Source organism: Contarinia nasturtii, unplaced genomic scaffold, assembly GCF_009176525.2.
Source record: "Contarinia nasturtii isolate CC-2019 unplaced genomic scaffold, AAFC_CNas_1.1 Cnas_scaffold_1240, whole genome shotgun sequence".
NCBI lineage: Eukaryota > Metazoa > Arthropoda > Insecta > Diptera > Cecidomyiidae > Contarinia > Contarinia nasturtii.
The window spans coordinates 2,725,509-2,737,737 of record NW_022198581.1 but is presented as its reverse complement, the minus strand read 5'-3'; the positions used below and the strand labels follow the sequence as shown (position 1 = coordinate 2,737,737).

The 12,229-nt window shown below is 31.9% G+C and overlaps 2 protein-coding genes across 2 annotated transcripts; one reads left to right on the top strand and one right to left on the bottom strand.

Annotated features, from left to right (window-relative positions):
• The first annotated feature begins 2,494 nt into the window (after positions 1-2,494).
• On the top strand, positions 2,495-5,588 carry LOC116345064 (dnaJ homolog subfamily C member 7-like). The gene is made up of 7 exons (XM_031774111.1): positions 2,495-2,960; positions 3,020-3,114; positions 3,188-3,374; positions 3,686-4,354; positions 4,542-4,636; positions 4,699-4,900; positions 4,963-5,588. The coding sequence occupies exons 1-7, from the start codon at positions 2,495-2,497 to the stop codon at positions 5,586-5,588; spliced, it is 2,340 nt and encodes a 779-aa protein (XP_031629971.1).
• Positions 5,589-10,436: 4,848 nt separating this feature from the next.
• On the bottom strand, positions 10,437-12,229 carry LOC116345006. The gene is made up of 3 exons (XM_031773969.1): positions 12,133-12,229; positions 11,916-12,011; positions 10,437-11,843 (listed from the first exon to the last, which is right to left on the bottom strand). The coding sequence occupies exon 3, from the start codon at positions 11,804-11,806 to the stop codon at positions 10,469-10,471; it is 1,338 nt and encodes a 445-aa protein (XP_031629829.1). The 5' UTR covers positions 11,807-11,843; positions 11,916-12,011; positions 12,133-12,229; the 3' UTR covers positions 10,437-10,468.

Sequence of the window (12,229 nt, the reverse complement as noted above, 5' to 3'; positions counted from 1 at the left end):
GCGACAACTACAGTTTCGGGAAGTTCAGCGCAATTTTCAACTTCTAACCCTACATCAACGACTACAAGTAACTTCTTTTTCAAGACACCACTAACAACGAGTGCGACAACTGTAGTTTCTGGAAGTTCAGTGCCATATTTAACTTCTAATCCACCAGCAAAGACGACAAGCTCAATAGGTCCAAGTACGTCAGCTAATACATCAACAACAAGTGCTACTACACAGAAAGAAAAAATGTGGTATTTTTAATTCAATTTTGGTAGATTTAATATAAAATCAAACAACAACGAATTAAATTTACCATTTTTGACATCTCTGAGGCATATTTTTCAAAAGTGACTATTTGTTGAATAAGTTTTACCAACTGCTTTATTACATTTACCAACTTTTCGAAACCACAGATGACGCTAGCCCATGAATTTGGTGAATGTAATGAAGCAATTGGTAAAACTTATTCAACAAATAGTATCTTTTGAAAAATATGCCTTAGAGATGTCAAAAATGGTAAATTTAATTCGTTGCTGGTTGATTTTATATTAAATCTACCAAAATTGAATTAAAAATACAACATTTTTTCTCTCTGTGAACAATTGCTGAAAACTCAACATTATTAGATCAATCCACCATAACTGATATTTTAATAACAAATTATAACAATATCAAATTCAACAAAAAATGTTTTATATAAACCATACCGTATGGTTATATAATTAGTAAATTAATTATTCCTAATCTAAAATTGTATATTTTTTTCAATTCCAGAACCGAAAAATGAAAATTCATCATCAATTTCAGAATCGACAAGTGTTACTTCAGCAAATTTTGATGAAATTATAAAACACATTGAGGTATTTTATGAAATATTTGTATTATCCAATTATGTATACACAAAGCACGACGATAATGACAGCTCGGCAACGCTCTATTAGAGATTAGTGCCGCTGGCAACCGCAGAACTATATAGAATCATATGGAGTCATTTGGTGGCGCTGGCAAGCAATTTTGCCTTATCGTCATGCTTTGTGTATACATATCCAATTTTATTAAATACAAGGGGATATTGTCATTGACAGAGGCAATGCAAGGCAAATAAAAAAAGAGGACATTTTTCGAAAATATTTTTTGATTTATCACTTTTTCGGTGAAAATCCCTAGCAAATCAGAAGATTTTTCCACGTCTCAAAAACCTTGCAAATTCAATAGGCACTGAAAAATACCCCAGGTATGGGTGAAGGGTCATGGGTTTTTTTTCGACCTCTAGGACCTTAAATCGGGGTTGGAAGGTTCCAAACCAGAATACCCCGTGGGGGTATAAAGAGATACCAATCGATTGGTAAATGAAAAATACCTTGAGTTTGGGGGTATTGGGGGGGTGTTTTTCCATCCCAAAGCCCTTCAGCATCGGGTCAAATTTTCAGAGAAATAAAACGACAATAAAGGGGGAGGGCGGGGTCTGGGCCAGGGTAAAAAAATAATGATGCCAATCGATAGAGCGTCAAAAATTACATTAAGAGTGACCATTTTCTAAAGATGTATTTCCGGTACAAAAATTCGAAATGAGCGTTGAGAAAAAAAACCCACCCCCTTTGGGAAACTATGAAAAAAAGGTCATTTGAAATTCAATTTATGTGGACGAATAGTCATATCGCTATACCAAATGAACTGAATGACTTCTTTATGGTTTCAACAATTATGGCTATTCTCCCTAATTCTCGAAAATATTTTTTACAGTTCGACACTGAATTTCGATCATACTCAACATTTTTTTAACTTCAATTTTTATTTTGGCATACAGCGCGTAAATATTTTTTTAAAGATATGATTGACCATACAAATCGATGAAATTGCTCATCCACTAATACAAGTTTCAGAATTATGCGTCTCAGGTTATATACTATTATTATTTCTATAGGATTTGAAATATTTCCTTGGATATTGCCAGAAAATGAATGACACCGACGTTCATTTGGTATTGAGACTATATTTACTTGAACTCAAAGCCACATCGACAAAAATGAAGTCAATGCTCGAAAAATCTGACACATATCACACGAATGTCAATGAGATGCGAACTAATGTTAAAAATTTGCAAAAACTTATGACCGCAAGTAAGGACATTTTGTTTAAATTCAATACAAATCATAGAAAATATTACTTTTATTGATATTGGTATTTTATGTATGTAGGTGAACATCTGATTGAAAATAAAAAATATCACGAAGCTATTGACACATACACGGAAGCACTAGACATTAAACCAGCCATTAACAGCTTGGCAACTTTTGATTTGCTACAGAATCGTGCGCTTGCTAATTCAAAAGTTGGAAACTTTTGTAAAGCAATAAGCGATTGTAGCCAAGCATTAGATATTAATCCTGACGATATCAATGTCAGAGCTCTCCGTGCACAATGCAATCATTATTTGGATAAAATTGAATTATCTATTTCGGACTATGAAATTTTACAAAACAATGAAACGATTCGTAGCGATAGTATGAAATTGGCCGAGGTAAAATCAAAGTTAGAAAACTGGAGTAATGAAATCAAACAGAAGCAAGCTGCTAAAGAAAACGAACGCGGAGATCAACAATTGGGCTCGCAAAATTACCTTTCTGCCGAAAATTGTTATACAAAAGCAATTGAATTGTGGCCACAAAATGTCGCTTACTACAATAATCGATGCGCATGTTTGATGAAACAAGGAGAATACAATCGGGCACTTCGAGATTGTCTACGTGCTATTTCAATAGACAAAAGTGTCGAAAAGAGTTATGAACAAATGGCAAGCTGTTATTTAATTCTTGGCGACTATACAAATGCCGATGAATCAATCAAAATACTCGAAAAATATAAGTCTTATGAGAACTTTTGTAACGAAAAGAAAGAATTAAGTATAAAATTGCGAAATCTGAAAAAAAATTATATCTATCGTCGAAACCTGCATATGTATTATTCCGCACGTAAGTCGTGATGACATTTATTTCATACAAATCTATTCAACTATCCCTATATTATACAGTCGATTTTGCAATAGAAGGCTTGGAAGCATTTCCGGATAGTGTGAGGTTCAAAATTTTGAAAGCAGAGTGTTGCATAAATACTCGCAATATAAAGGTATACATCATTATATATTGTGATCGTTTGGAATTTTCTGTAATAAAATTGTTTATTTCACAAAAAATGCTAGAAATTAAAAGAAATGGAAAACGAAAAGGGCCTCTCAAAAGCTGATAAATGTTATCTCAAAAGCCTTTACTCTTTATACAAAGAAAATTTTGAAGAAGCAATATTGCATTTAAAAGAAGGCCAAAAAATTGATCCGGATCACACATATTCGCAACGGATGCAAATAGTAATCGAGAAAATACAAAAAGGTATCCTCAATGGAATGCTAAATGGTTACTGCATTCACATAAAATTAAAAATAAAACATTTTTTTCGGCTAAATATGAAAAATGTGCCATTTATTGTGATCAAACCATACCGAAGCTTGTCAATTAAATGGACGTTTCTGGGTGTCATTCAAGCCAAAAGAGGCCATGTAAAATATAAGAAGCAAAAATGTCACATTTTTTATAAAATGTTCGACTTTCTTAACATTTAGCCGTGGTGTACTAATAAATTTGTGAGTGACTGTATATTCAAAAATCAAAATGCTGAATTGTGCTTGTGATTTATTTTTTAGGCGATGAAAGGTTTCACAAAAAAAGGTTTAATGAAGCTGCCGATTTTTATGGGGAAGCACTTGACAGTGGAGTGATTATAATTAGATCGATTGAAGTCCATTTGCTGAAGAATCGTGCCAAATCACGAAGACACATTTTTCAATTCCATGGTGCTATTGCAGACTGTACCAGAGCATTAGATATTCAATTTAGGTTCGAATTCCCTTACTACGGTTTTCTGTTACTGCGAGCTGATTGTTATTGTTGTCTTGAGCTATTTGAAGAATCACTCAAAGACTACGAGACGGCGATAAAAGTTATTCTGGAACATTTTCCACAGAAAAACACAGAAATAGGTGACGAAATCAGGTCAAAAATAAACAAAATGAAAGATGAGGTAAACCACAAAAATGCAAAAAACATGAATAGTTTGGGAGAACAAAAGATGTCGGCAAATCAATTTGACGAAGCGTTGAACTTTTATTGCCAAGCTATTGACTTGTGGCCGGAGAATGTTTTGTTTTGCAGTAATCGTGCAAATTGTTACATGAAACTTGGCAAATATAAAGCGGCTGTGACAGATTTCCAATCCATATTGACAACCATTTCGACAAAAGATTTCCATCAAATGATTAAATGTTTTATAAATGTTGGCGATGTCACCAACGCAGAAAAATTTATTTCAGAAAGTGCTAAATTCGCAACGAAAAATGATGCACATAAATCCCAAATAGAAAATTTAAAAAGATTCAAAGAAAAAGCAGATGAGTATTATAAAACAAAAAATTTCAAAATGTCATGTAAGTGAAAAAATTATATTAAAAAAATTGATCATTTTCATTTCCATATCCGTACTTTTTTTCATTTATTTTATAGTGACATATGTTGAGAATGCATTAGATGTTGCCTTTGCAGATTCAAAACTAAAGATATTGAAAGGAGAATGTCTTGCACTAACCGGCAATTTTGAGGTATACTATTGAAAATATAATGATAAAAAAATAGTTTTTAATGCATTCTTTTGTTATTGTAGGAAGCAATGAAAATTGCCAAATTGTTTACATCTGATGCATTAGAAAACGATGTCGAATATCTTCAAGCACTGTGTGCGTTCAAAGATGATTGGAAAAAGGCAGAGAGAAATTTAAAAAATGTGCTTCTTTTAGATCCAAATCATGTCAAGGCTGGATCAATGTTACGACAAATAAAACAGTTTAAAGAATTTGAAGCAAGAGGTAACAAACATTACGTTATATTTTTGGTATTTTTTAAAAAATAAAATATCGTTTCAATACAGGCAACCACTTACTGAATGAGAGAAGGTATCAACAGGCCAGAGAATTCTTAAGAAAAGCAATTGAATCCAATCCAATTGACAGCGTTGATATTTCAAATTTAATATGCAATTATGCTTCTGCGTGTTTCGAATGTAACGAGTATCGAGATGCAATTGACGCATGCACAAAATTGATAAACAATGACCAGCACCATACTCGTAGCTTAGGAATTCGCGCAAAATGTTACAGCAACTTGAAATTATATTCAAAATGTCTTGATGATCTAAAGAGTTTAAAGCGGCTCAAAAAATATGAATTTGATTCAGTTTTATATGACAGGACAGAAAAAGCTTTAGAACCTTACCAATCCAAAGATCCAAACTATTATGATATATTGGATGTCGAAAAGAGTGCCACCTTGGAAGAAATTACTAAAGCTCGCAGAAAACTTGCACTGTGTCACCATCCTGATAAGCATCCATACGCACCCAACGACGAAAAAAAAGAACATGAAGAAATGTGTAAAAAAATAAATAATGCCTATAGAGTACTCGCAGATAAAAATGAGAGAGCTAAACATGACCGAAATTTAGAAAGAAATAAAGAGTCTTACGGGAGTAAGACGAACTTTTCCGCACGGTGGTAGTTGCGTATTTTATCAAGAAAGTTCAAAATAATATTTGTTCGATTTTTCAAGTCTTTCAAGCGGCGTAAAGTTCGAGACCAAAAAATATGATTCAACTTATATTCTATTCTTTAATTTAATAGCAGAAGTACCCGAGAAAAGATTTTTCACACTTTCATGATGAAACCATTTGTACGACATTTGAAAGTGTTCTATTTTCTAACAAAATACTATAAAAATATATCTGACGTTAATTTTGCCCAGTCTATGTATTTCGGATGGATATCCATCCGAGATATTTTAGAATATCTGGATATTCAACGCAACTGCACAGCGCCAGAGCTGTGTGCGTCGTAAATAGAATCTACGGTATGTCGCGACGTTTATGTCTATCAAGTGCCGCACGTACACAGTCACACTGTGTCTGTATTTTACGTGTAGCGACATACCGTAGATTATATGTGCGACGCACACAGCTCTGGCTCTGTGCAGTTGCGTTAAATATCCAGATATTCTAAAATATCTCGGATGGATATCCATCCGAAATACATAGACTGATTTTGCCATAAAAATTATTTTTGAAACACTTTTCATAACTAATGTCACAAAAAATTTGGATTTTTCTATGGGAGCCATGTCTGTATTCTACCTTAATGGCGTGAAACTTTGCACAGGTTATTTTTTTTACAAATAACATTCGGAGGGTTTGGAGAAATTTCAACTAAAATTAAGAGTACCTCCCAAGCGGGAATGGCGTATATGAGATTGGGAACTTTTTTATGCGAACGCAGCTGATCAGCGCCACCTCACATTAGTTCGAATTAGATCGAAAAACTGAATTTAATTCTGTAGCATTGAAATGAAAAAGAGAAAAAACAACAACAATAGCACGGCCACACAGAGCTGTACATCTATGCGTGCTGATGCATACATACACATATACGCTTTCTTCATTCTTTCATTCCATTGTTATACGTATCTCACTGGTCAACAGATCTATGTGGCCATGTTACTGTTGTTGTTTTTTTCTCTTTTTCGATTCAATGCAGTGCAACAAAATTGAGTTCAACTATGGAAAACAAGATGGCATAAATGAGGAGATTACGCATTCTGTCTCTTCATAGGCTTAGCCGGTTGGTACCTCCCATACAAAATATTCGTTTTTGAGCCAATTGAAAATTTTGTATGGGAGGTACCCCTAATTTTAATTGAAATCTCTTCAAATTTTCAGAATGTTATATTTTTGTGTAAAAAATAGTCTGTGCAAAGTTTCACGTCATTAAGGTAGCATACAGGCATGGCTCCCATACAAAAATCCAAATTTTTTGTGATTTTTTCAAGGAAACTGTATTAAAAATTAATTGTATCTCAAAACTAACGTCGGATATTTTTGAGTGTTTAAGTCAGTGTCACGACGTACGACGTGGAAGCGACCCACAACAACTATGCTCAAAACGGCCTGATTCGGGTTCTCTGACCTCAGAAACGTCCAGAAAACATGTTTTTGAGGTTTCGTAAATTTTGACCTATTGCAATACTTTCCCCTTTCACACTAGGTGTGTGCGGAAAAGTAAAAATGAAAAAAATTAGATATAAGAATTGGTGTTCTCATGTAATTTTGTATTATTATCAATAAATAAAAATAAATACATCAATTAAATAAATTCACTGAAGGATTTTTAATGATCTTATTATTTTAATTGGTCAAAACTTAACGCTACCAAAATCAGCTAAACAGCAACACTTTCCATTTGACTAGTTTCGGGATGAAATGGCAATTATCAAATGAGAACAAAACAAAGAAATAGTTCGTACTTATATTTGAATCAAAATCTCATTAATCATTTTTTTATTTCATAATGTTTGAGAAATAGTAGGTATATTTGATTCCAAATTCGAATGGTAAAAAGTAAAGTACAATAATAAATGAATTTAATGACACTTAGCTCTAATATTCCCAACAAACCGAACAAATCACCACCGATGACCAAAAAAATTAAAAATTTATACAGCTCGGCACATAAATTGAATCATAGTTATTAATAATTGAACAAACCATGAAGTTTTCTTCATATGACTTTGACCGAATGTCTTTATACGATTAATTATTTCATAGTTAAGCCGTTGAATGATATCATTCTCTTGAAAGTGAGAACTTTTATAGCATAATGAATATTTCAGAGAATTAAATTTATGAATTCGTTCCATTGATATGGTCATTATGAAGAACGATCGGAGAAGAAATCGTGAACATTCTAAAGTATCTCAATTGACACATGGACGAAAATGAAACATTTTTCTGCACTAAAAACCTCGACACTGCAAATGAAAAAAATGGTCCGTTTAAAGTCAGAGAAGTACATGAAGTGAAAAATAAGAAAAAAAAAACTATATGTTTTATAGTGTCTGAAGTCGTAAAAAGTGATCGTAATAATAAAAATAATAATATGTTATGTGTAAGATTTGTGTCATATGAAAAGCAAAGAGAAATTGTTATTGAATTTGGACATTGATCTTCACGAATTGTCACGATCACTACTCATGCTCATATATTCTCCGGTATTCCTTTGAAAAGTGAAAAATATTTTTTTTGAACATGTTTGCATAATTTAAAATTGATAAACAAAACACAGACTAAATATTTTAAACTAAATAATCAAAACAAGTAAAGAAAGAAATCGATAAAATGATTAATTTGCTTTTCCATATTATCTGTGTTTTGTTATTTTATTTATCGTATTCAGGCGATACTAATGAAGCCTTCATGGCGAACGAAATCAGTTGAATCGCGTGAACAGAACAAATAAAATTACTCCCAAAAAAATTGAAAATGTATCCCTCCCCTCCTTAATTTCCAAGTCTGAGCATCTATGGTCACGGTGTTTAAATTATTTGTTTCAGTCTTCATTGAGATGCAATATAGTAAATACATTTGAAAATTGAAACGTGGAAAATAGCAATGTAATGAAACAGTTTCATCGACGATAAGCTTGAAACTATACTGAGTACTTCAGTATCACCATAGAATCCAAGCAGAAAACAACGAAATATTTGTCTGAATTTTAAAAATGTCAATAAAAACCATAAACGAACCAAATCAAATATTAGTCAACCAGACAGTCAGGTCCAGAAAAATAAAAGCACTTTATTTAAACGAAGAAAAGGCGGATGTTCATTTTATGATTCATGAAAATGGTAAAAGTGAAACAGTTCCAGCGCATAAATTTCTACTGGCCATGGGTTCTGTTTTGTTTGAAAATATGTTTTACGGTTGCCAAAAACAAGAAAATGAGATACCGATCGTCGATTTTTCAGTGGTGCTATTTAAGGAATTTCTCCAAGTATTTTATCTGGATTACGTATTTGTAACACATACTCATCTAAGCGGTACATTGGCATTGGCACAGCGATTTGAAGTTAAAGAATGGTTCAACATTTGTTGCAGTTTTTTGCAGCGCAATTCAAACATTGATAATATTTGTTTAACCTACTCTTTGGCTGCGGAACATAAAAAAGAAATGGACGGTCTATTAAATTACTGTACGGATCTGATAAACGTACATTTTTTAAAAATAGTTCAAACAGAAAGTTTTTATAATTGTACGTCGGCAACAGTGAAGAAGATCGTGGAAATTTGCATCGAAAAATACAGTCCTGTCAACATTTTCGAAGTGTGCTTGTCTTGGGCGATGAAATCATGTGAACGATCAAATATCGATAAAACAAAAGGGGAACATTTACGCGCTGAATTGGGCGAATCCTTCAAAATGATTCCGTTTGATAAAATGACAACAGCCGAATTGTCAAGCGTTATCCGTAAGCAAAGTGGACTCTTCGATTGTAAGGAATTGGAAAAATTTATTGTCAATTTCGGGAAGAAAACATAGAGCCAGAAGACCTATTGAGAATGAAAGACCACCAAAACAGCAAAAGAAATAAACCATTAGAAATATATATAGAGCTTAAAATCAGTTTTTCATTTTTAAGTCATTTTAAAATTGAATCACGACTGATCAACTATTTCAATTGGATTTTGTCATCAATTTATTGTATTGTTTAGGTATAAAAATATTACCATAACTATAACAATCACTTCTATTGTTTTTATTTCGTATCGTCGCCTAACGTTATCCAGATTAGCTGAAATTTCCAGATGACAAAATTCAAATATATTGTCTGCTCTTACTAAACATAACTAAAGAATAAATATAATTTCAAGAATTAATTAGTTTAGATTTTGCTCAAGTTTTGATTAATCAACAAAATTATTTTTACAAACTCAGTAATGATCTATTTATGATCAGGCAGAAAAAATCCAATTTAACGTTAAGAAATGCTTATTTTGTTACAAAAACAACTCATTCAATTTTATTGAAGTAAATTTAAAAATAATTATGTATATTCAATTGTCCGGTCATGTCAAAATCGAAACTTGGTACTAGGCCTAGACAGTTGTGCCAAACATGTACTTCAACTTATTTTAAAGAGTACTATACTCGTTTGGACAATATTTCAAGTTTAAATTTCGGGACACTTGAATTTTCCGAATAATAAAAAATATAGAATCGTTATGTAGTAAAAATGTAATTCACCTAATGCAAATCTAAAAATAATTAATAAATTCAATGAAACAAATTAAATTTATTATAACTTACTTTAATTTTTTTTGATGAAACTAAACATCTTGCTGAAACACTGCACGACCCAACTTTTTTTTTTATCAATAAGGTGCAAGAAATGTAAATTACCTTTCATTTTTTCGATTCGATGTATTTTGAACTTTGAAGTACATTATTGGGAATAAGACTATAAGAATCAATAAGTTAACACTTTTTTGGATTTTCAAATGATTTTTATTTGATGTTATTTTTCTAACTAATGGTAAGTTATCTGAATTTCATTTATTCGTAATGACAAAACCGTAACATTGACCGAATTTCCAAGTAATTAAAATTTAAATCAATGAATTTCCATCTCAAACGTTGAAATACCATATCATCTCCAACATAAATTATTAATTTGTGTGCGTTGGGCAGTTTTGCACGTTCGTCATTAATTTCCTTAAGACTAACATTTATATCGTTATCTTCATAATATTCTATTGTTTTCGAACATGATGCTAATTTAAGTTTTGGTAATCTTCGAGCAAAAAGAGACAATAGTTGCAAAGAGCCATTGAATAAATTGATCTCTTCAATGTTGACCAAACACTTTGATAGAATGTCGGCTTCTTTGTATGTTATATATGAAATATTTAAGTCTACTAATTTCACCATTTCACAAAGACCGTGACTAATTTCATCAATTTTCGATTCACGTTCACGATAGTGACTAATAAATAATCCAGAGAGACTTGGAACTTTACGTATGTCACTCAAAAATGATGAGAAATTTCCGCTAAATGAAAAACGTTTAAAATAACCAAGCTCATGATAAGGATTCAAACGTTCACTGATTTCAACAACTTCACCCTCATACATATAGATTGACAGCATATCAAGCTTTGGTTCGGCTTCCTTAATTATATGCAGCATAAGATCTGTGTCGAGCTCCTTCATTGATAATCTTTTAATTTGTGGATTCATTTTAAGAAACGTAATTACTTCAAAGCTGGACTTTTCAAAATCAAAATTTACTTCCAACGTTTCAAGAGTGGGATAGTGATGATTGTAAATTAAATTAAAATTGTAAACGTTCAAACTGAGGTATTTTAAATTTTCACAAAATTTAAGATTCGGTGGAGACATTGTTGAAATTTTATACTTCAACTCAATATATTCAACACTTTTTAGAATGTCTTTTATACACTCCAAATTCAAATTTCGACAACGACCCATACAAAAAACAATCGCTTTCAATTTTTTATTCACATTTTTCGCCACATAAGGTAGTTCATTTCCGGAGTCGATATAAACTTCAAGTCGCTGTGTAAACGGACCAAAATTCGTAGTTGAATTGTACGTAAAAAAATTATTCATCGTTTGAATTATCTCATCCCTACAAGCACGGATAATCAAGTTCTGTGATGGATAGTTACAATTGAAATAGTTGCCAGCGATTAAATGTAATTTTTTACACGTTTTACCAATAGCACAAATGTCGTTCAAATTCAAATATTCAAATACACACTCGAGAGCATCGACTTTTGCATTCCAAATTGGCGAATCTTGTTGAATTGTTGAACTTATTGTTGGTTGGTCATATGCTGCTTCGTTCAACGTTTCTCTTAATTGCTCCATTTTTAAGTTTTTTCTCTCAAAAAAGAAATTGAAGAATCTTCAAGAAAAGAAAATAACTTGTATTGAATTTCATAAATAAATAAATTTAAAATAATTGAGAAATGTATACCTTTTTGTAAGAATAACAATTTACACTCAAACAAACTTAGATAAACGAAATATCTGACTGAATGATACTTGTGCCAGAGCCCGGCAAATTAAGAATCTACAATTAAAATTACACGTTACGATTATAAAACGCATCGAGTAATAAACACGTTGCAAAATACGTTTTATAATTGTAATTTATAACGAAAAAAACGAGATTACAGTTCTAGATTACATACGTCACAATTGAAAAAACGACACGTTTTTAATAGCTTTCAAAATTACTGCCGGACTGTGACTTGTGCTATGCACGAATGATTTCATATATACGCACAA